General features: G+C 39.4%; 1 protein-coding gene across 4 annotated transcripts in view; it reads left to right on the forward strand.

Moving 5' to 3' along the window:
• The window catches only part of si:dkey-178k16.1 (band 4.1-like protein 1), an 86,555-nt gene extending 60,631 nt beyond the window's left edge, over positions 1-25,924 (forward strand). For 2 of the 4 annotated variants that reach the window (XM_054775130.1, XM_054775129.1), the window contains exons 14-24: positions 2,572-2,610; positions 8,633-8,788; positions 9,092-10,069; positions 10,909-10,959; positions 15,678-16,085; positions 18,898-19,110; positions 20,093-20,152; positions 21,402-21,491; positions 21,618-21,698; positions 21,778-21,891; positions 24,013-25,924. In XM_054775130.1, coding sequence (XP_054631105.1) covers positions 2,572-2,610; positions 8,633-8,788; positions 9,092-10,069; positions 10,909-10,959; positions 15,678-16,085; positions 18,898-19,110; positions 20,093-20,152; positions 21,402-21,491; positions 21,618-21,698; positions 21,778-21,891; positions 24,013-24,018 — 2,196 coding nt within the window. In that variant the 3' untranslated portion in view covers positions 24,019-25,924. The remainder of the gene's footprint in view (positions 1-2,571; positions 2,611-8,632; positions 8,789-9,091; positions 10,070-10,908; positions 10,960-15,677; positions 16,086-18,897; positions 19,111-20,092; positions 20,153-21,401; positions 21,492-21,617; positions 21,699-21,777; positions 21,892-24,012) is intronic. The other 2 variants (XM_054775131.1, XM_054775132.1) reach the window with 2 other exon arrangements.

The following is a 25,924-nucleotide window of genomic DNA, read 5'->3' on the forward strand; positions in this document are numbered from 1 at the left end:
ATGAAACTTTAATTCAGTCGATGTTAGCAGACGTATATGTCACAGCAGTCCTCGCATGAGTACTCAGCCCTTAGTCTTCTTATATTACAATATTTGCTGGGGGAATACGCACTCTGAGACATTAATCAACTGGACAAATCACAAACGTGTCACAAAGGAAAAACTCAACAAAACACACCAACACTGCTGTCTAGTGGGCACCACGGGGAGTACAGGATGTGAAATGTATAACAGTAAAATATGAAAACGCTGTAGCCATACTTCAAAGATGCAAAAAGACAGTTAGTTGTTGCTGTAGTTTATAAAATTTGTATTTATTTATTTAATGTATCAGTGTTAATATGTAAATGTTTCACAATGTTGAGCTTTCAGAAATTAAAATACAACGGATATAGTATAACAATCAGTGTCAACTTACGTATTTACACGCTCAACATTTTCTGCCTCCCTCGCTCTATTGGCGGCGACAGTGTTGTTTTTGGCAGTGATAATCTTTTTGAACTCATAACTCTCCATAATAATTACTTGCTCCTCTTGTGTAAAATACCGGGTGGGGTATCGCTCCATTTTTGCACAGAAGTAGAATAATATGACATCAAACTCCCACTTTTATGGGAATGCGCACCGAGCACAAAGCCGAGGACCAACTTGACAAAGTAAGTTGATAACCACCTTTGCTGTACCGTTTAAATCTGGGGAATGTAGGTTTTGTTGAGCTGCATAATCAGCACTAACCCCAGGTATGGTGAGCCACTTTGGCAATAGATGCCTCATGTCTGCACCCTCTGTTTCTGATTGTTTATCCTTGAAAAGAATGTTATTTCTATTCAGGCTGCAATTCTGCTGAATCCCAGTACGGGTAATAGATGGAAACAGCAGCAGTTCGTTACCAGATAAATGGACAGACAACATACAAAAAAACCCTCCAACACGTTTATTATTCATTTCTGTGCTTCAGTCTGCTCTCTAGCAAATAGTTTCTGTTTAACTTCATATTAGACTATATCTGCAAATATGAGTCCATGCATTGCAAGAAAGCACACCTGACGTAGTCCTGCAGGAGACACACTTTCATTACTATTAGAGGCACTGATTTTACAACGACATTACAACACAGATGGTCCTTAAGCATTGTTGATTGTTCAGTAAAATATCTCCGGAGTTCACTAATCTCTTGGGGCTCCACTCACCAGCAGCTACATCTCTTTGTGATAGACGATTCGATACGCAGCTGGATGCACAGGTTACGATACGATTAAAAAACAATATACACTAAGTCCCCAACTAACGAACACAATTGGTTCCAGATGACCGTTCTTATGTCGAATTGTTCTTAAGTAGGGGAAAAGGTAATATTACCAATGATATAGGTACTACATGTACATGTATACATATACAGTATATGTGTATGTATGTAAATGAGTTTGGATGCAGTATTAATATTAAACGAGGCAAATTAATTAAAAAATAATAACAAAAGTGATATAATAATACGTAATGATAAATGTTATTTACCTTTGAAGAGGAGTGGTCGAGCATACGTTGTTGTAATGGAGTTGGAGGAGGAGATATTGAAAAAAGGACAAATGGTCGTCGTCGTTAGATTCTTCTAAAAGATGTAGTGTTCTGTGGGTGGTGTGGAATTAAGCAGGCCTATTAACTCTTCATAAACTTTAATCACACGCTCTGTCCGGGTTGTATAATTTAGCTTTTCATTTAGCTTTATCTCCCCAGCGTCTAACTCTTCCTCTGTGGGTCTCATTAGCTCAAATGGCAAAAATAAAGTAAAAAGAATCACATGTCAACACATGTCAGTTCTGTTCTGCACAGCTTACAAATGGCGTGGCTTTTGTTCAGTTTTCTGCCCTTCATGTAAAATCCAAAGAAGTTCCAAAGTTTCGATTTTTGTTTTGGTAATGTGTTGAAAATGTTTTGCGGTGACTAGCTAGTGCTCGCTCTGCTACCAATTACATCCGTTCTCGTCTTCAGTCATGGTAAACTGTGAAAAATGCTCGAGAATCATTTCATGGGCAGCCCGGGCTGTTGCTTTGTTTTAGAGATGCACCATCAACCAAGTGCTCGCCTTGCGATACCCGGTGCATGTCTCTACACTCAATTAATCTAAATTCATGGCTGAGTCTTATAGATCGAGGAGACTGCTACCAACGCAGTCGTATTTCTCTCTTGTCAAACTGGATATCTGGTCATATCGGTTTATTCTTCACAACTCTTATAAAGAGCCTAATATTGGAGCATCAACAGACATTTTAATTACAAGCCTCTACACACGAAACATTTCTGTAAAACACCTCGCATACAGTTGTGATACTTTATCACCTAGTCTTTAAGAAAAGCAGACCACACTGCTCATGTTTAGTCTAATAAACAGTGCATTAATATTCATTTGGCCAATACTGAAAATGATTACTGGTATTTGATGACAGTCTCTGCCTGCCTGCATGCCTGCCTATTTTTTAAAACTACATCTTGCATGCAAATGATCCAAACTAAATCAAATCTGACCTTCATCTGCTTTGCCTATCACCTCATCTCACTTGGCATGCTCCCTAGTCGGACAAGGATCTGGCCACGGCTCGGCCCAAACAGGAGGTACTTGCCTGTTTCTTCTACTTTGACGTCACTTCACTTGTATTCCTGCAAGAACATGAAAACTGTTCGTTTAAATGGCATTGTCCTCCTTTGTCAGCAGCTCATTTTCACAAAGTCGTCTGTCAAAGCATTCTTGTGTTTTCAGTCAAATCAAAAGCATGATTGTCGGGGTGTAGAAGTATGTCAGTTTGTCAAGCTGTTTCATTTTCTTTGTATTGAAAAAATGTGTAAAGAAAATAAACACAACCCAAAGGATAGAGAATTTGTGTTTCTTTTCTCTGTTGCTTCTTGCCAATACATTTTATACTGTTGGAAAGCCTATATTAAATTTCCCTTTTAAATGTTCGTGAGGAAATTGCATTTCTGGAATGAGTAGCACAACTGAACGCCACATTTTCACTGCATATCGGGGCGGACTGGGACAAAGTAGGTGAACTTTAAAAAAAAAACTGACTTGATGTTGCATGTGCGTGTCACGGCAGCGATTTGCATCCTTTGCTCAAAAATTGCACGGCGCTTGTTCTGCGTGTCGGGAGGGGCGGATCTGACTGTGCCAACTCACCCACTCTGTTGTGTTGTGTCTGCAGTGGCATGTTCCCGGGCTGGCCCGGGAGATTTAGTTACCATAGTTACCAAGGCAAGTTGTCAATCGGCCCATTATTGATCAGCCCACCGGTAAAACTCCTGGTATTCCCGGTGGCCAGTCCACCCCTGCTGCCTATGCCCAACTGTTTATTCTTAATGTTAACTCCAGTGTTTAGCTTTCTGCTGTGCCTGAGAGTGTGATATGCGGGTCAAAATCTCCATCACTCAAAAACAAGGCTTATCATCACTGAAGGCAATCCCATGTCTCCATAGTCTGGGATCAAACGTCATCTTCCATGATGACAACACTCGCCCCCAGAGTGATGTGTTATCAGAGACAACCTGCAGAATTTGGAAGTAGAAATAATGGAGTGGCCTGCGAAAAAGTCCAGACCGCAACCAAACTGAAAAATTATTGGTCCTTCTGCTTGTGTAAGGGTGATAAACACAACCACATTAAGCCTAGGTCACAACCGGTCGTACGAGATCCTACGGCCGGTCCATGTAAAAAAAAACGCAAAAACACAAAGAGGGTGTGTGCGTGATGTGCTGATTTTCGAGCTGTAGAGGTTATTTGTCATGTCAAACAAACTCTACGGGTGCTTATGTTTATTTCAGGTTGCAAGACAAACTTGCACACTTTGTACGTCTTCATGTGTCGTCCATACGGCCAACCCATGTCATACATTTTGCTAGTGTCAGTTGTGGGAAAATGTAAATTTCTTTGTATGTCACACGTAATTAGTGTGGCCAAACCACATTCAGATATTTTATACGTCCTCAATAAGTGTCGAGATTTTACTCCTTCATGGTCACCACAACTATGTTCTCCACCAAAAAAAAAAAAAAAAAAAACAGCGATTTGGGGAAAGCAAAAAATCGCATGGCCAAAAAAATCATATGTCTGGTTGTGACCTAGGCTTTAGTCCGGTTGCGACAAATCCTGGTTGCGAATTGGAAACTGTCCCACAGCAGTGTGTGAGGAGGCAGTATCAGGCCATTGTGGTTGTGTATGGTTCTTCCTCAAGCCACCTCCTGATTGTGAAATGCTTAGTAAAATTGTCATTCTTTTTGCCATTGTTTCTTAAACATCAAAAACTCTCAATAGCAAAAGCATAGTAACATATTTGCACAAACTTAGGTGTGCTGCTCATCCCATAAATACGAACGAGGTGTTGTTTAAAAGAGAAATACTGCTTTCCATTCGTTTAACCATTTATTGGCAATAAGCATTAGTATAACAGAGGACACACACCACACACCTCCTTTCCAAACTTTTGCTTTTGTTACTGCAATTAGAGACTTACAGTATAAATGTATACTAATATAATTATTAGGGATGCTCCGATCAGGATTTTTTGCTGCCGATACCGATACAGATCATCCATGAGTGAAATCGTACGATGCTGATACTGATCACATATTCGAATTTCTAGATTTACTATTGGCTGAGAGGTACTTGTACAAAATGAAAATGGCCAAGAGCTACTCATTTTTGCAACATTTATTTACATAGCTTAGCTTATTTCAACCCAAACAAACCGAATGTGCTTGTTTTACGAGAACATTAACAAAATGCTGGTTTCCACAACTCACATTTTGTATTTCAGAATGCATTTCTCATTGGTCGTCGGGGGCTCCCTGTAATGAACTGGGCTCCCTGGTGCCCCTGGGAATCATGCATGTTGGTGACCCCTGCGGTATAAGATATGAAAGGAGAAAATTTAGACAAATATATTTGACTACATACAGTATTTATATTGATCAGGCGCCTTCTTTAAGGACAATTTGGATGTGAGATCAGCTTGATGACACTCCAGCAGGACTACCAGTCTGACGAATCCAACCACTTTTCGGGCTATCCGCCTTAGACCTCAGACTGCCATGCACACACGGGCGCTACATTAGCCGCCGCCCAAACTACAGTATGATCATGTTGCGAGCCTCGATAACTCGCCACACCTTGCCATGTGCTTGCCCCCCAAAGTAAGACAGTTTTTGTGGCATGTTTTGCAGGGTGCAAAAGTTATATCACTCTCACAACGACACGTAAGCCCCACACGGCAGCCATGCTTGTTTTGGCTTTGTGAAGGGGAAGTGGGCGGGAGACAGTCGCTATAGGCTGGATGCCGCAGTGGGGGCGGAGGTGATCGGTGGATGTGATCGGCGTTATAAAGCAAATATTGGCATATGCCGATACCGTGCTTTTTCATGGAAATCAGCCGATACTGATCGGGGCCGATCGATCGGAGCACCCCTAATAGTTATGCTAATATAATCCTGATTTGCCTGGATCACGCAATGCAAAAATGTCCATGTGACAAAAGTAAAGACACTTGCATAACCTATGGAAAGTATTATCAGACAGCCTCATGAGCAAAGACGCTAGATAGAAAAACAGCTCACTTGGTCACATGTAACAGGGTGTAGTATGTAGTGGAGAAGAAAGTCCGCAATGATGGTAAGCAAGCGAGCTGGGCGGGGCTAGCTGCACAACAGTGTATACATAACAGTGTATAATGTATTTGCTGGCTGTGAGCAAAGTGTAAAATGAAGTTATGCGCATTTCCTCCACTTTGATAAACTGAATGATTGTTTTTTATTTAGAAAGACTTTATATGTATACAGTTGTCCCTCACCACATCGCCGTTTGAACATCGCTAGCTCACTCTATTGAGTTTTTTCAAAAATGAATTCATAAATAATCACAGTTTTGTGGTCTAATGAGGCCTATTATTAGCCAGAAAAGCAAATTTTATATATTTGTTGCCTAAATTAACCATTTCAAGCATAAAAATTGCTAAATTAACTAACTAAATTAACTCAAATACAAGTACTGGCGTCCCTCGTTTATCGCGGTTAATAAATTGAATATTTTCATACATAGATCATAGAAAACCTGTTTGATCTTTGTAAATGCGGGTTTTACCATTATTAGAGCCCTGTAGACATATATAGTCACTTTTACACTTGTATTACCCACAATAGTAGACATTATAATAGACACCATTATACAAGCCATTTTGGACATAAATAAGATAAGAGAAGACTCACACAATGGCATAGATAGTGTACTTCCTGGTGGCTATTGTCTCATCTATGCAACGTTACTGACACCTAGAGACCAGTGTAGAATACTACTCTACTGTCGCTGTGTGTAAATATGCATATTTTATAACTAATAATAGACCACATTCAACCACGAAACAGCGACCATTTATTATTATTATTTTTTTTAAACGCAATAGTGAGGGTGCAATGTTTGAACCGTAATGTAGCAAGGGATGACTGTACAAGGCAGAAGACTTTAATTGGGGTGTCATGAGATCTCGTGTTACGATATCTTGCGCAATCAAAATGTGTCGAGATTTCTCGTTTGGAGAAATGCAGTCTGGCGAGAACAGGGCAGCCAGAAGGCAATCAGACTGAACTATGGCATCGCTGCTATGAATGATAATAAATGCAATATGGAAGTGGCAGTGTGCAAGGCATTATTGGAAGCGCACATTAAGTGCTTTACACACACTTTAAACCTTGCAATCCAACCTACGTTGGGTGTCCAGCGGCAGGGAGTGATGTATGGATGTTTTTGCTGCCATGCGTGTTAATATCCAAGCAGACGCTGTAGTTATTCTACACTTGATCAAAGTTGCTAGATTTATCAGATCAAAACACACAAGTGTTCAAACTTGTCTGCACCTTTAATCGCCGTTACCATTAATCACCATCAACATTAATAATGGCAGTACCGGATCTGCTCTGAGCAGGTGTCCGACTATATGCATCATGGTGGCCACAGCAAGTGGCTCCCTCCGCTCCATACTCTGGTTCTACTGACCTCCGGAGCAGCACTAGGGCTGCCCAGAGTGTGTGTTCAACATGAAGGCATAATGTGGCGACCATAACTTTGCTTCATAACACACTTCATACGTAGGGGACATCTGTGTTGACAATTTAGCGGCCATAGCAAGTAGGCGTGCACATTAAAAGTGAAAGGCAGGAAGTGTTTCTTGCATCATGAATTTATTTGGTAATTAAATACGAGCGTTCTGCAAAGGTGAAGTATCCGCCTCACAGGATCTCCACCTCGAATTGTGAACGGCTGCCTTCCTGGTGAAACACGCATGGGTGTCCAAGAAACGAACGTGGAACGTGGCTCATTGCAGAAATACAATAAGATAATAACAGACATGAATGCCTGAATTGATATGAATTGCCTCTGTGAAAGTATACTTTATGTCACAAAGGCCTATTCCACCACTTTACAGAGTGAAGGTATTATAACTAATTATTATCATCATTATTATTATTATTATTATTATATTATAATAACAGTGGTTTATTTGATCTAAAAAAAATTGTAAACAATATCGTTTAGCGTCAATTTGTGGCACAATAAGCATTTCAAAACTCTCCTGCATGGTTTTGTGAGTCAGCTAAATAAAAAAAGTTTGCTTGTCCAGTCATATTTTTTCATTGTACTTTTCTTAAAATTAATGTTAAAATCTCATCTCTTCTTGATCTTGTGGACTAACATGGTATGTCGTCTCGTCTCGTGAGTTGGGTGTCATGTGACACCCCTACATATTAAAATTGCGAATGTTGTATTCTACATTGGTCACTTGGTGTCAGTAATTGTTCAGTGAGACAAGCATCAGACTTGATTGCCGAAACAACAGGCTTTTATTGCAGGTTTAAATGATCTCACAACAGGCACAAAAATAATAATAATCATCATCATCATCATAAAAATAACACAGGCTACTGTTGTAGCTCTAACCTACAACAAGCTAAAACTCAACTGTGAACCCCCAACATCACTCCCTGTCCTCACATTTGCGGCGACACACGAGCACAAGGTTTGCTTATGTCTTAAATTGCTTATTTTCTATGCTTATATCGGGTAATACGGATGTACAGGTGACTATAGGTGTTATTTCATGTCTCTCATAATGTTAAATACTGTATTTAGAAAATGGCAAACAGGTTTTCAATACCATAACTGCGAAGATATTCCATTTATAAAGAAAGGAAATTCACTTATCACAGTCGGGTCCTGAACCAATTAACCACAATAAACAACAACATTTTTATCATAGATACTGTTGATTGTTTTTGGGAAACTTGAAAAATGACAAATCTGTTTTTTGGACTGTCTTTTAGAGCAGTTAATTGCTGAATAGTGTACCGAGGGTATCTTCACAGTGCACTTTTTCTGGATTCTGCTTACCATCATGGCGACCAAACCTTTGCACGGCGTACTACGGAAGTGGAAGTCAAGTAATCTGTTTTCTATCTCTAGAGTCTTTGCTCATGAGGACACAGTTCCATGTGATCCCTAATTGTTTTGTGTTTATTATAGATGACATATCTGGAAAACTGATTTGTATGTGTCTGATCATTTTGAACCTTGTCTTGACCTCTACTGTCTAAGCAGCAGTTTTTGGACAAGCCTGAAGATGTTCTGCAGAAACACCAAGCCAGCATCAATGAGCTGAAGAGGGCTTTGAGACAGCCCAATAGCAAGGTGACTCAGAGGGAGAAACGGGTCTGCTCAGCAACTCCTCCTGGAGGAACACCAGAGCGGAAACCAGTAAGAACAAGATTTAATTCTTGAGTAACAACATCTGATTTGTTCCGTTATTTTTCCATTTCTTTTTCTGACGAGTTTGGGTTGGCCAGGTGTCCTGTAATGTCTTGTCAGCCATTCCAAATGTTCCAAATGTTGAGACAGAACAAACAGAAGTGAGAAAAACCTATCTGGACATATAACAGAGGAGTGTTGTGATTTGAATTTCCCCCTTAATTGTCCTGAAAAATATTTAGAGTGTTTCGTAAGATAATGATAGGAGTGTCACGCTAGGCTAACACAACTGTTTACTCTATGTCAACTTAGGCGACTGGTGATGCCAAATTGATTGACAAGCAGGATGCTAATGGACGAGCACTGGATTATGACTCGAATGTGGCTAGAGACACTTTGACGGTTACCCATTGGACTGGGGAAAATGGAACAACATGGGACACGATGACATCTCCAATTGGAATATTTCCTAAAAATGATTTGAGATCAACTGATATAAACTCTGTGGATGCTCCTCTGGCTACTAACGTTGGCTATGATTCCGTATTAACAAGGAGCTCCATTCATGAAAATGGACATGGCTCCCCAAAGGAAAAACAAAGGAATGGGACAAAGAGCATCGACGTGAAGCTTTGCCAATATGAGAAAAGCATGCATCAAGTGCAAACAAAGAACTTTGCTGCCTCCTTGGAGGCTCTGGATCCAGTCTCAAAGGGAAGACGTGAAAGGCAGAAAATTGAAGGCCAGAGCCCTCTGGATTTGCAGAGAGATTGCACCAAAACTCTGAATTCTGAAGTTGCCAAAGTTATTCCTCTCAAGCCACAGAGATCCAAAAAATATTTTAATAAAGACAACAAAGGTGGTGTGAACCCTCAAATCCAGTCCGAGTGGAGCGTTGCTGGGGATGCAGCAATGATACAATCAAAAGGCGAATCCCGTGAGACAACAAGGAGAGTAGAGGAGAACGATAGACTGCAGTCTTCCATAGGTGAAGTCCCTAAAGACTCAGCATCTAAAAAATACCAGAGTGGTGCTGGACCACCACATCAACAAGACTTCAAACAACTCAGGGATGCGACAAGTCCAACGCCAAGAGGTGGCGAGCAACAGGAAGATGCTCAGAATAATGCAGACTTGAAAGAGAGTGTCCTCTCTAGGTCCACGTTCCCTACAGTTCCCCCACGGACACTTCCTCTGAAAAAACAGTGGTCCAGAGACCGACATAGCAACACAGACTGCAGCCACATCCACTTCAGAACCAACCAAGACACCACAAAGAGGAAGCAAGCGGTAAAATACCTCCGCCCCGTCCATCATGGGAAAGTAAAACATTGCATGAGCTTGACCGCAATGTCATGCAAATCTTGTTTTTGCCATCTTAAAGTCAACCAAAAATCACACTCATACTTCAGAACTCATGTGGCTGAGAAAGCAAAAGCCATTGATTGACCTAATTCTTCCTCACGGTCCAGCAAGCTTTTTGCTTTCTGTTTGCTGCCCTCTGCAAAGCTTGACATCTGCTTGGCCGTATCAGAACACAGAAGGGTATCAGAAGGGCCTTTACACTCAGGTCCCCGTTATCGTACCTACATCCTCACGTGAGAAAGGTGGCTGCTGTTGCAAGGAGCACAAGGCCTTTTCCAACAATCTTTCTTGCAAATATACCAGGCCGTGAAGCTAAATGTCCTACCTTGGCACCTCTGTAGTGACACTAGAAAACATAAAATCATCAATTAGATAAGGTCATAGGCTGCAGAGTTGCCAAACCTTTCTGGGTTCAGGCATTCATAAATCCCATTTACAAATGAATACCTTTCCCCTGAAAGGGGCTATTTTAAAAATGGAACAGTTCAGTGCATGACATTACAGTTAATTTTTAAGTGAAATATAGCATGCTTCTGACTGTAGCCTGAGCAAGGAATTCTGTGTGTTTGTTTTCCAGCCTGAAACTTCAATGGATGAATGATCATGCATTAAACAAACACTGAGCAGAGAACATTACCAACTTCTCTGATGAAATCCCATATTTAACTATAATTAGATACAATGCCATGTGACTGAATTTTAGAATGTGATTCAGTATTGTTTGTATATTAATGTCTACTTTTTGTTTGTTTGTTGTTGTGTAGGAGACCCCTCTGACACCTGCCATTCATGAGGAACCACTCAGTGATTCCTCGGTGAGTAACCACACGTTATGCTGTTTCTAATATTATGTCCCTCTGCTATTGTGAATAAAGTCATTAAAATATATAAAAGCAGGTTTCAGTATGTTGCAGTACACTTCTATAACACTGAACACAATAAACATATTATTAAAGCAATCCCTCTATGGCAGTACAGAACAGTATTACATATTAAATGTGTAATGTTGGGAGATCAGACATCTATTTTATTGAGGGAAAAAAACAATACGAATATGTTTTTATAGTAATAATTGATTTAGTTTTTAATTAATTCAAGATTCAAGATTCAAGAGAGTTTTATTGTCATGTGCATAGTAAAACAGCAGTTATACCATGCAATGAAAATCTTATCCTGTTCATTCTCCCAAGAAAAGAAAGAAAACACAAGAAAGAATAAGAACATAAGAAACATAAACACATAAACATATATACCAATAAATTAAGCAACAACAACAGAAGAGACATTAATACAAGTAAATAATGCAAATAAATAAATAAATAAATAAAGTGCTATGAGTGTGTGCGTGTGTGCGTGTGTTGCGTGCGGCGTGTGCGAGTGCTTCGTTGAGGAGCCTGATGGCCTGTGGGTAAAAGCTGTTTGCCAGCCTTGTGGTCCTGGACTTCAAACTCCTGTAGCGTCTGCCTGACGGTAGGAGTGTGAATAATGAGTGTTGTGGATGTGTGCTGTCCTTGATGAGGTTGTGTGTTCTGCGTAGGACTCTAGATTTATAAATGTCTTGCAGTGAGGGGAGGGCTGCCCCAACAATGTTCTGTGAGGTCTTGATCACCCGCTGGAGTGCCTTCCTATCACGTGTTGTACAGTTACCGTACCAAACAGTGATGGAGGCGGTAGGGACACTTATTTAATCAGTTCTGGATTAGGATATATTCCTAAAATAGATGCATACATATGTACAACATATAATACAAAAACAAAGCAATAAAGTAGTTACAAGAATTTAGTCGTGTGTGTATATATATATATATATATATATATATATATATATATATATATATATATATATATATATATACAGTGTCTATCATAAGTATTCACCCCCTTTGATGGTTTACCCTTTTGTTGCTTTCATAAATCAGTCATGGTCAATAAACTTTCGCTTTTTTAATTAAAAAAAATTGGAAAAAAAAAACTCTTTAATGTCAAAGTGAAAACTGATTTCTATAAAGTAATGCTAATCAAATAAAATTATATAAATGAAAATAATTGTTTGCATAATTATTCACCCCCTTTTTAATTTAATGGTCTAATTCAATAGAGGTCCATCAAATTGTTGCCAATAGTCTCACAATTAATGAAATGAAGATCATCTGAGTGGTGTGGGTGTGTTTCAAGTGATTGAGTTGTAAAACACCTGTGTCTGAAGGGTCCAGAGAGTGGTTGATCAGTATTCCTGGCTACCATTGCACCATGAAGACAGAAGAACACTCTAAGCAACTCAGGGAAAGGGTTATTGAGAAGTACAATTCAGAGGATGGTTACAAAAAAATTTCCAAGGCACTGAACATCCCTCGGAGTTCAGTGAAATCAATTGTCAAGAAATGGAAGGAATATGGCACTTGTGTGAATCTGCCTAGATCAGGCCGCCCTCGTACACTGAGTGACCGTGCAAGTAGGAGACTAGTGAGAGAAGCCACCAAGACCCCTACAACTACTCTGAAGAAGTTACAAGCTTCAGCTGCTGAGATAAGAGAGACTGTGCATGTAGCAACGGCTGCCTGCGTTCTTCAAAGTTACTTCAAAGTCAAAGCTTTATGGAAGAGTGGCAATGAGAAAGCCACTGTTGAAGAAAAATCATATTAAAAGCACGTGGAAGACTCCATGGTCAAGTGGAAGAAGATTCTTTGTTCTGATGAGACCAAAATTGAGCTTTTTGGCCATCAGACAAGACGTCATGTTTGGCGGAAACCAAACACTGCACATCACCAAAACCACACCATCCCCACTGTGAAGCATACTGGTGGCAGCATCATGCTGTGGGGATGTTTCTCAGCAACTGGACCTGGAAGGCTTGTAAAGATAGAGGGCAGAATGAATACTGCAAAATACACTGAAATCCTGGGGGACAATCTTTTTCAGTCTGCAAGAGAACTACGTCTTGGGAGAAGATTTATTTTCCAGCAAGACAATGATCCAAAACATACTGCAAAAGCTACACAGGAATGGTTAAAAAAGAACCAGGTAAATGTTCTGGAGTGGCCGAGTCAAAGCCCAGACCCCAATCCCATAGAGAATTTGTGGCTGGATTTGAAAATGGCTGTTCATGCCCGATACTCGCGCAACCTGACAGAGCTTGAGCAGTTTTGCAAAGAAGAATGGAGCAAAATTGCAGTGGGCAGATGTGCAAGACTGATTGAGGCCTATCTACACAGACTCACTGCTGTGATTGCAGCCAAAGGTGCATCGACTAAATACTCACTTGAAGGGGATGAATAATTATGCAAACAATTGATTTCATTTATATAATTTTCTTTCATTAACATTACTTTATAAAAATCTGTTTTCACTTTGACATTAAAGAGTTTTTTTTTCCAACATTTTCTTGTTAAAAAAGCTAAAATTCATTGACCATGACTGATTTATGAAAGCAATAAAAGGGTAATCCATCAAAGGGGGTGAATACTTATGATAGGCACTGTATATATACAGTATAGAGTTGGGATGGATCATCTCAGCAACAGAGAAGTGCTCACTATCACAGATTTAGACAGATTTGTCAACAATATTTGAGAGAAATGATATTGTGTACGTGGAAAAAGTTTTAGATCTTTGAGTTCATCTCATAAGTAATGGGAGCAAAAACAAAAGTGTTTATATTTTAGTTGAGTGTAGTAAGGGTGGTAATTTTTTTGTTAACTAACAGACCTAAGTGTTTGCTGTATTTGACCCAGGAAAACATCTAAAGTTCTGCATCTAAATACAGTAGGGGTATCACAAGCATGATGCTTTTAAACTGTTTAAAAAACTAAACAAATTGTAACAAAAACTAAAAAATATTAGTTAAAATTGTTGTAGCAGTTGTAGCTGCTACTACTATTCATTTAAGTTCATTTGTAATAAAAACTAGGGCTGTCAAAGGATTAAACATCTTAATCAAATTAATCACAGTTTTCTAATTAATTAATCATGATTAATCACCATTTGCCACTATATATCAACTATGCCCATTTTTGCTGTATTTTATGACCAGAAAGATGAATGACAGGACACAATTTTATTATAATTTTATATATTTTGTTTGAACAGCTCCAAATAAACTGAAAATTTAAATCAAGTTAAAACATAGCACACATCTGAAAATGTATTTGCCTAACACTAGGATCTTTAATAGTAGCAGAATCACACTTTAATCACGTTATTATCAGGCATGAAGGGTTGCATTCAAAGACACCACGTAACTTAAGTTGTGTCCTATCCATCCATTTTATCCTAACAATCATCATTTGACACCACTAAAGAGCCATCCATTCCTGTCTGGACCTGCCAGATAAATAGATTGGCTCTTGCACCAGGCTCTCAAACTAGAGCTGTCCTATCTAGTCTGACTGGTGTGTGTCCCACTTAGTCTTTGAGCATGAACTGATGAAGCCTGCTCGGATGAGAGGCGACGCGTATTCTCAGAGAAACTGCACAGACCAGTTGCGATGGATCGAATGCCCTGGGAATACACTATGCTTCCGTCTACCGTTATAACAGAGAGGTGTGGCTTGATATGATGCACATGCATTAATTACGCTGATTTTTTTTAAACGTAATTAATCAAATTATTTAGTTACCGCCGTTAATGCGCTATTTTTGACAGCCCTAGTAAAGACACATACAATAGATTGCAGTAGATCAGGGGTCACCAACGTGGTGCCCGCGGGCACCACGTTGTCCCCTACGACCACATGAGGTGCCCACAAGCCTGCTTTTCATTCAGGTTTTCAGTTAATAATGAAAGAACACTAGAAAGAAATGCATTCTGAAATACAAAATGTGAGTTGTGGACACCAGCATTTTGTTAATGTTCTGGTAAAACAAGCATATTCGCTTTGTTTGGGTTTAAAATAAGCTCTGAAAATAAATGTTACAAAAATGAGTAGCTCTTGGCCATTTTCATTTTGTAAAAGTAGCTCTCACAAGGAAAAACGTTGGTGACCCCTGCAGTAGATAGTAGTAGCAGTGCAATAGTTTTATGTTTACGCTAAAAGAACTACAGTTCTCATGATGCTTAGAGTGCAGAAGAAGGAAGTAGGTCTGAATCAGACGGTACTATCATATGTTTTGATCAAAGTCATATGCAGCAATCATGTTTTGATCTGACAAATCTTAAATAAGTTTGATTACATGTAGAATTACTACTTTTTCTGCTTGAACTTTAACACAACAGCAGCTGTTGAACTCACATGAATAAAACAGTCACACATCGCAAGCGAGTGATGTTGGGAACGCCGAGAGCAGGTAGGATTACAAGGATTATAGTGTGCGTAAGCACTTAATGTGCAGGTCAAATCCTACCTGGCACACTGCCACTTCCATATTACGTATATTATGATTCACAGTAGTGATGCCACAGGTCACAGTCCGATAGACTTGACTGTCCCGCGATACACTGTTTTTCTTTATGAGAAATATTGTCATGTTTTAATCTCGTGAGACTTCATGACACCCCTAAAACTACATTACATTTTGGCATGGACTCTCTATTTAGCGGGAACCTTGGGAGAGACGCCTAGGCTCAGCTTCGGAAGACGATCAAGATCATGAGCTCCCGTATCTAAAGGAAACCCACCTGGGCATTGAGCGCAAATGTTCCAGCATCACAGTCAGCTCCACGTCCAGCCTGGAGGCCGAGGTCGACTTCACCGTCCTCACAGACCTGCACACGGGCATGGAGGAGTTCTCCCGGGGGATGTCAGAGCTGGGCGAGCGGGACCTGTCACCTGATGGGGGTCTGCGCTTCGGGATCGACTTCCTCCTGCAGCAAGGCCCCTCGGAGCTGCCACCACCTCCTTTGGTAGCTGCTCCTTCTTTGTCCAAAGGAGCGAGTAGCAGTCCTCCAGCCAAGCATATCCAGACTGAAGATGTGCGGACAGAAGCTAAAAGGCCTGATGTGCAGGTACAAGTGTTGAGCATGAAGCAGCTTATTGACTATTTTTGGACTTCCTAAAAATAAAAGACACCGTCTTTAAAGTATCACGTGAAATGTTCCAAATTCCCATCAAATAAGAATACCTGAACAAACTGTACATCTGGCTATGCAGTAGCATGTTATTAGCCTGAGATAACAACATTGTCTTAGTTCCTCACTATATTAACGAGCGAGAAAATATGACAAGAGACACAAAAAAATTAATGTACTACAAGTTATAATAATAAAATAGCTACTTACCTGAATAATAGTGGGGAACAAAGGTGAACATTGCAACATTTAGAAATGTCACCCTTATGGATTCAATCGCGCCTCCTACGCATGTGCAGAACGGATCTACTTCCGGTCGGCCTATTTTTTGGCAGTAATGTGTTCGGTATGTGTAATCTACAGTGGTGTGAGAGTGTCTTTTTTTTATAGCTGCTATACAAACCACATATATATATACACACATATATATATATATTTATATATATAGACATTGCACATTTGAATCTTAATGAGGTTTTAAGTAGCGCTACAATATGCAAAAGCAAGAAGGGGGAGTGAGACAAAAAGCATTTTGAAAAAGTAATTTATTGAAAACAACAATTAAACTGAAATGGGCTGTTTATCAGCTGATTAAAAGTTTAAGACCACAAGCTATAAAAGCCAAAATCTGCTCAAAATGTAAATTTTCTGTCAGGCATTCACACTGTCATGCCCTTCTGATGGCTAAAGCTAAAAAGCTTTCTTTTTTTGAACGTGGTCGGATTGTCGAGCTGCATAAGCAAGGCCTCTTGCAGCGTGTCATTGCTGCTGAGGTTGGGTGCAGTAAATCAGCCATTCTGCATTTTTTGAAAGATCCTGAGCATTATGGAACAAAAAAGTCAAGTGTTAGTCGCCAAAAAAAATCACACCTGCGCTGAGCCGAAGGATCCAATTCAAAGACCTGGTTTCCTTCAACACCACAAAACTGTCCGTTTAGACTTTGCCAGGGAGCATCAAACTTGGGACATTGAAAGGTGGAAAAAAGTTTTATTCTCTGATAAGAAAAAATGTAACCTTGACGGTCCAGATGGCTTCCAACGTTACTGGCATGACAAGGAGATCCCACCTGAGATGTTTTCTACCCGGCACAGTGGAGGGGGTCCATCATGATCTGGGGTGCTTTTTCATTCAGTGGAACACTGGAGCTTCAGGTGATGCAGGGTCGTCAAACAGCGGGTGCTTACGTGCAGATGTTGCAGCGGGCATCCCTCATGACTGAGGGCCCTCGTCTGTGTAGTAACAGCTGGGTTTTTCAACAGGACAACGCTGCAGTTCACAATGCTCGCTTGACCAAGGACTTCTTCAGGGAGAATAACATCACTCTTTTGGACCATCCTGCATGTTCCCCTCGTTTAAATCCCATAGAGAACATCTGGGGATGGATGGCAAGGGAAGTTTATAAAAATGGCCATCAGTTCCAGACAGTTGATGCCCTTCATGAAGCCATCTTCACCACGTGGAGCAATGTTCCCACTAGCCTCCTGGAAACACTCGCATCAAGCATGCCCAAACCAATTTTTGAAGTGATTAACAAGAACGGTGGAACTACTCATTACTGAGTCCTACTCAGACGATTTTTGTTCTGGTTTGGAGAGTTTTTGTTATTTTTTGAGCGATGGTCTTAAACTTTTAATCAGCTGATAAACAGCCTATTTCAATTTAATTGTTGTTTTTGTCAATAAATTACTTTTTCAAAATGATTTTTGTCTCATTCCCCCTTCTTGCTTTTGCATATTGTAGCTCTCCTTAAAACCTCATTAAGATCCAAATGTGCAAAATGCAAATTCTAGCAATTTTTCAACTGGTCTTAAGATTTTGATCAGGAGTGTATACATATGATGTGAAAAAGTGTTTTCCCCCTTCCTGATTTCTTTATTTTTTTGCATGTTTGCCACACTTAAATGTTTCAGATCAAACAAATTTAAATATTAGTCAAGGACAACATAACTGAACACAAAATGCAGTTTTTAAATGAAACTTCTCAATATTAAGGCAGAAAAAAAATCCAAACCTACATGGCCCTGTGTGAAAACGTGATTGGCCCTTAAACCGAGTAACTGATTTGACCGCCCTTAACAGCAACAACCATTCAACCGTTTTGCTGCTTCAGGACCTGGAAGACTTGCTGTGATAAATGGAAACATGAATTCTGCTGTCTACCAAAAAATCCTGAAGGAGAATGTCCGGCTACCACCTCTGAATGGCTGAATAAAAACAAAATGAAGACTTTGGAGTGGCTAGTCAACATCCTGACCTGAATCCTATTGAGATGCTGTGGCATGACCTTAAAAAGGCGGTTCATGCTGGAAAACCCTCCCATGTGGTTGAATTGCAACAATTCTCCAAAGATGAGTGGGACAAAATTCCTCCACAGCGTTGTAAGAGACTCATTACAAGTTATCACAAACGCTTAATTCCAGTTGTTGCTGCTAAGGGTGGACCAACAAGTTATTAGGTTTAGGGCAATCGCTTTTTCACACAGAGCCCTGTGTGGAAATGCGATTGTTGCTTTGGATTTTTTTCTCTCTTAATAGTAAAAAGTTTCATTTAAAAACTGCATTTTGTGTTCAGTTGTGTTGTCATTGACTAATATTTAAATTTGATCAATAATCTGGACCATTTAAGTGTAACAAACATGCAACAACAACAAAAAATAATAAATCAGGAAGGGGGAAACCACTTTTTCACACCACTGAATGCCAGTTTGTCTCTATTCTTAAAAACATGTACTCGTTTCTTCCTCTCCAAGCCCATAGTGCCTAAAAAGCCAAAGAGGTCGGTGCCAGTATCATCTTCGGTGGACAGGGACTCATCGCACAGTCGGGCCAGTAGTGCCGCACCTCTGAGCCGGGAAGCCAGTGATGTCATGGCTTCAGCCACAGTCAAGAAGAGTGACGTCCTGACGGAGACACAGCCCAATGGGTCAGAGGTCACGACAACTATAGTGGAGTTCACAGATCAAGTAAGTCCAGTCCAGTGAAAGATACAGTCAAACCAAAAAATTCAAACGCAAACCAAAATGTAAGAAAACCAAAACAATTTTCCCATAAGAAATCATGTAAATCCAATTAATTTGTTCAAGACACCCAAAAATATTAACAAAAAATAAATTTTATAGACAATAATTATAGTTTTACATACAGAAAACAATGTGAAATAAAATGACTAATGAATTGGAAAAATGAGCATTTCACATTTCTTTTGTCTTTGCACTCAATTAAAACAATCACAGCGCCTGAATCACCAACATGTGGGATTCTTTCTTTGAGGGCTCGATTCCGCAGAATGATCTGTGAGCAAACAGACTAGTTTGTTACATGCAACGTTTGGCCGTATGAAAACTGATACAGTATCGGGAAACTGTGAAAAAAATTTGGTGAAAAATCTTGTCGAAAACCAAATTGTACAAAAAGGGGGGCATACGAAAATTGAAGTTTCACTTTATTGTGGATCAATACAGTTTATTGCATAAATAAAGTAATATTTTAGTTAGGAAATACAGATATTGTTGCCCTGAGTCAGCTGGGATTGGCTCCAGCATACCTCCGCGACCCTAGTGAGGAGAAGCGGCATAGAAAATGGATGGATGCAGATATTTGATTTTTTTCTGACGAAAAAATAATATTACAAGAATAAGTTGTATTTTATGAGAAAAAACAAACACAGAAGTTTAAAATTGTATTACAGGAGAGCCCCTCTTTTTGTGGGAGTTAAATTCCAGGACCTCCAGTAAATGACCAAAATCTGTGAGTAATTGAGAGGACCATAAAGATGACTATTTTTGACACACAGCTGTGTCAAGGTCATATGACCTGATTTCAGATCATTTTCAATAAAAGTGACTGTTGGAATTATGAGTGTTTTTTTTTTACGCCAGAGTCAAATGCAGTAAAACAATTGTATCGATCAAGCAGATTCACAATTTTGGTTCTTTTTTATTCCAGGACCACTGTATCACAAGTCTGAGTGACATGTCTTACTGTACGAGACAGAGTGTCTCCCCTGTGAGTATGAACTGCATGACCTCTCCAATTTTAACCTCTCTCTCTCTCTTTCTTGGCTTTAAACGTCCATACCTGATCTAAATATATTCATAAATGTATAGCAATAAATTCCGCCTTGACAAAGATAACATTTCATTCATAGAGAGGTATTACTGTAACAATAGGCTGATTATTGCAGTTGTAGTTTTCAGTGGTGTAGTTTTACTATACACAAGGCAAAATATTAGAAACTCTTCCCAGCATGATACGTATAATTCAATTCTACACCATTGAAAATTACACTGCAATAATCAGTATCAATACCCGTCTGAGAGTGTCAACCAAAATTGAGATTTACAATCATTTTTTTGCACAGAAAGTTTTATTTGAGATGACCTTATCATTGGAACATGTCTTGGCATACGAGTATCCCAACCAACAAGAGTTTTTTTTAAATGCAAGCTGTCTCTCGGCTGATTTTTTTTGCTTTGAAATGTGAGAAAAAATTGGCAGGCATAACCGAGGACAACTATTTGGGGGCTTGTGTCAATGTGACCATAGCTGGGTACGAGAATGGATGTAAATAGCATTAGCGGCGTGCTAGCTAGTCAACGGGAAAGATATTTAACACACCAGTAAAACATACGTACATTATAGCGATCAGATTTATCTTATTTATTATGTATTGTGTAAAGCTATGAAAGGAACAACATCAGATTAAAAGCAAGAAATGAATACAGAGCCCCCGTCCACCAGTACGGGCCTGGAGTTTGTTTTTCCAGAAAGTCCAACATACAAATATGCACATTAGAAGGTGCTTTCAAGGGCCATCAAACAAAGTGGGACAAACGCTGCTTGCAGTAAACGTGCAAAAACTGGGGGATTTCTAACTGTATGTTATCCATCCATCCATTTTCTGTGCCACTTATCCTAATTAGGGTCGCGGGGTAACTGTATGATATTTTTTGAATAAAGTAATGGCACATATTTCTAAAATGTATATCCCTGTACATAAAATTTGATGTAGTTGTCGTAGTATTGAATTGTTTACAACAACATTTACATCCCTACTTATTACAACTAAAAACTATTTCTGTCTGCAATTAAGTGTGATTAATTATGAGTTAACTGTGGGCAAAATGCGATTAATGGATTGACAGCCCTAATTTTAAGACAATTAATTGAATACATTTGTTAACACATCATTTTTGACAGCCCTAGTTGTGATCAGTGGGTGCTTGGTTGTTTTTTTTCTTTTCTTCCCTAACAGGTGCATATGGGCAGTCTTGGAAGAGAAGCGTCAGGGTCGCCCATCTTCGTCACTGAAAATGTTACCTCTGCAACCACACAGGTCACCAAGGTAGAGAATAAAAACTAACAAAGCACATGAGTTAACAGTGGCAAAAGGTGGTTTGTTACACTGTGAGGTGCAGTGTGGTGTGTTATACTTGTATTGTTGAGTGTGTAAGACCATTGTGTACTGCAGACGGTGAAAGGAGGCTACTCAGAGACCAGGATTGAGAAGAGGATCATCATCACAGGAGATGATGATGTGGACCAGGAACAGGTGAGCTGCACACGTCCATGTGAACAACTTTTCCAAACACAACATTAGAACTTAAGATCTTGTGACTGTGTGCTGACAGGCTCTGGCCATCGCAATCCAAGAAGCCAGGCAACAGCATCCAGACATGCAGGTGACCAAGGCGGTTGTTGTCAGGGAAACAGAATCAACCGCTGAGGAGCGACACACATCAGTGGTACAACTTGACCTCACTGTAACATTGAGTAGATGATTTAAAGTAGCAGTAAAGATAAATTGTGTTTTTGCAGCTGTGGAGTGTAACTTAACAGAACTTAACACAGCATTTACAGACAGCATTTATCAACAGTATTATTATTAGATATTGTTGTTATTGTACAGATACGGGACAAACATTCACTGTGAAGTATTAACGACCTTATACTGCAATTATTGTTCTAGTGGACTCTAATATGGTCGCACGTCTATGTGCCCATGTTTCACTGACAAAAAAAAATATATATATACAGTATATATATATTTATAGGTACACTCCTGATCAAAATCTTAAGACCAGTTGAAAAATTGTTAGAATTTGCATTTTGCACATTTGGATCTTCATGAGGTTTTAAGTAGAGGTACAGTATGCAAAAACAAGAAGGGGGACTGAGACAAAAACATTTGGAACTTGTAATTTAAACAAAAAACAAAAATACCTGAAATAAGTTGTCTATCATCTGATCAAGCCAAAATATGCTCAAAATGTTCATTTTCTGTCAGGCATTCACACTGTCATGCCCTCCTGATGGCTAAAGCTAAGAAGCTTTCTCTTTTTGAACGTGGTCGGATTGTTGAGCTGCATAAGCAAGGCCTCTCGCAGCGTGCCATTGCTGCTGAGGTTGGGAGCAGTAAATCAGCCATTCTACATTTTTTGAAAGATCCTGAGCATTATGGAATAAAAAAGTCAAGTGGTAAATCCAAAAAAATCACACCTGCGCTGAGCCGAAGGATCCGATTGGCTGTCCATCAAGACACAGGGCGGTCTTCCACCCACATTAAGACCCTTACTGGTGCCGACTGCAGCGCAATAACCATTAGACGGCATCTGTGCAAAAAGGGTTTAAAAAACAAAAAAACTAATTCAAAAGACCTTGTCTCCTTCAAGGCCACAGACCTGCCTGTTTAGACTTTGCCAGGGAGCATCAAACATGGGACATTGAAAGGTGGAAAAAAGTTTTATTCTCTGATGAGAAAAAATGTAACCTTGACGGTCCAGATGGCTTCCAACGTTACTGGCATGACAAGGAGATCCCACCTGAGATGTTTTCTACCCGGCACAGTGGAGGGCGTCAAGCATGCCCAAACCAATTTTTGAAGTGATTAACAAGAATGGTGGAGCTGCTCATTACTGAGCCTGACTGAGAAAATGTTTTGTTTTTTTGTTATTTTTTGACTGATGGTCTTAAACTTTTGATCAGCTGATAAACAGCCTATTTCAGTTTAATTGTTGTTTCAATAAATTACTTTTTCAAAATGTTTTTTGTGTCACTCCCCCTTCTTGTTTTTGCATATTGTAGCTCTACTTAAAACCTCATTAAGATCCAAATGTGCAAAATGCAAATTCTAGCAATTTTTCAACTGGTCTTAAGATTTTGATCAGGAGTGAATAAATATTTATATAGATAGATAGATAGATAGATAGATAGATAGATATGTGTGTGTGTATATACATGTGTGATGTGAAAAAGTGTTTGTCCTCTTCCTGATTGTTTTTTTTTTTTTGCATGTTTGTCACACTTATATGTTTCAGATTGTCAAACAAATTTAAATATTAGTCAATGACAACACAACTGAACACAAATGCAGTTTTTAAATGAAACTTCTGCTGATTAAGGAAGACAAAAATCAAACCAACATGGGTCTGTGTGAAAAAGTGATTGCCCCCTAAACCGAATAACTGGTTGGGCCACCCTGAGCAACAATGAGTCTTTTACAGCACTGTGGAGGAATTTTATTTTATATTTTTGCCATTTGTGGATAATGGCTCTCACACTGGTTCACTGGAGTCCCAAAGCTTTACAAATGGCTTTATAGCCAGACTGATTTCCAGACTGATAGATCTGAATTAATCTCAGTTAAGTTATGTTTTAACGGGGGCAATCGCTTTTTCACACAGGGCCATGTAGGTTTGGATTTTTTTCTCCCTTAATAATAAAGTTTAATTTAAAAAATGGTGACAACTGAGATGCTATTCTTCTTATTACAAGTGCTATCTAAGTTGATTTGTTATTAATTTGAAAATGTTCATGTCAAATTGTTACATATTGTTCCTTTAACGTTCCTTCTTTGTCACCTGTAGTCGTGATTTCCTGAGATGAGAGCGGCCAAGATGTGACTCATCATCCCCACTGGCACACGCCACAATGGACACAGGACTCCCATTTCAAATCGAATTTCTTATATTTTATTTCCTTTCACCTTTATTTAAACCATTCAAATGATGCAAAATGCTTTGGATGCTGCCAGCAAAGATTAGTGGACAACTTTCCCCAAACACTCTTAACGATGTTCTGTTTTGTGTTATATTGAAAGAGGAAAAAGTGCAGTTTTTAATCCAAAAGTGCCACAGTGGCAGTGTCATGTTGAAAAAAAGATGAGGAAATGGTCAAGTAGAGTAGAATGCCTCCTGCTGTGTATTCTTCTTAATTAGTTATTCATAAAATAACCTTTATTACTACTCAAGTTGATACATATGTCCTTCTTCCATTGCACTGCTGCTGAGAATAGACGTAAATAGAAAAGAACAACAGCGCCCTCTGGCGGTGGGTTTAAGGTATAAAAGTCTGAGCTGTAGTACAGTAGTCTTGTCAGCATTCATCCGCTCTTAGTGTCTCATGTTTTGGATTTGCTGTAAATGTATGTGGATGAATGTGCAAGGTCATGGATTGTACACTTGAACTCTTTCTGCCTTTTTTCTGAGCTGCTAATACACTTCCTGTGCAAAATGGTCACAAAGTAGTGCAGCATGTTAATGTGTTTCAAATGGGCCCTTTCCTCCTTTCCAAGCGTAAAGAATCCAACTGCATATTTGTGTAGTAAGTAGAATAGGCTCACTGGGCTGCTGTAACAGTACAATTTGTATTGTAAATCATGTTTGCATGACAGTTCCTTGCATTAATGTTGCGTAAGATGGATTTGAGCCCAATGAGGATGACAATTCATTGTTTGTAATAATTAAGAAGCAAAGTAACAAACACCAAAGCACACGTTAATCATAATTGCAATCCAGATCAGACGTATAAGAGAGGAAATTAAGCTTCCTGACAGCAAACGAAGAGGGCTCACCAAAATAAAGATAGGAAATATGACTTAGCCAGTGTATGTAATGTAGTTAATCCCTAAAATCCATTGATTGTAGCGGTAACATGCACTTCCCACCACTACAACTGAACTTGGCCTGTATGTTTGTACAATAAGCCTGCTTTAAAAAGAAACACACATTTCTCCACTGCAGATTTTTTGTATATTTACTGTTTATTTCATTGTCATAGCAGCTGACTATTTATGTTGCAATGTACCACCAGTCAAGTGTGGTATTTTTAATTTTAACACTGCAGTTGGCCGATTTTGTAAATGAGATGTGCGAAGTTTGCAGCAACTAGAGATTTTAAGTACTGAAGTGCCCGAGTGTCCAAAACTTGAAACGGTGTCATGATGTCGCCCTATTCTGTGAGAACTGTTGAAAAAATGTCAAATTTATGGAGATATGGGAGGTATTCAACATTTACATGTGTAGTGTAGCTTTGTTGTGTTTTATATGGATCATGGAACATGGGAGAAAACCGTGCATACATTGTAGCTACTGTAGGTTTGGTGCCAGATGTAAGGTAGTTCAATAACGGCCATGGTTGATGGACACTAGGGGGCGTCAGTTAACTAACAGGAAGATTGCTTTGCATCACCACAGCAGTATCTTTTGTTACCTAACATCCATCACTACAATGGGACAGATACAACTGAACTCATCCCTTTATCTTCCTGCAAACAACACAGAAAAGTGTTTGCCGTACCTGGCCGAGGCTGCCACGCCACCAGGTGCTGGGAACTATTGGACTTGACTTTGGGTCCAGCTGACCCTTATAGTTTGACACTTAAACAAGGTCCTAAGTCTCTCTCCTGCACTGCTTCTCTCTGTCGCGTCGTGCTGTGTCTTTGCTGTACATTGTACTTGCATTCCTTTGAAATGAATAAAAAAACAAGACACAAGGTTA

This window comes from Dunckerocampus dactyliophorus, chromosome 1 (genome assembly GCF_027744805.1).
Source record: "Dunckerocampus dactyliophorus isolate RoL2022-P2 chromosome 1, RoL_Ddac_1.1, whole genome shotgun sequence".
Taxonomy (NCBI): domain Eukaryota; kingdom Metazoa; phylum Chordata; class Actinopteri; order Syngnathiformes; family Syngnathidae; genus Dunckerocampus; species Dunckerocampus dactyliophorus.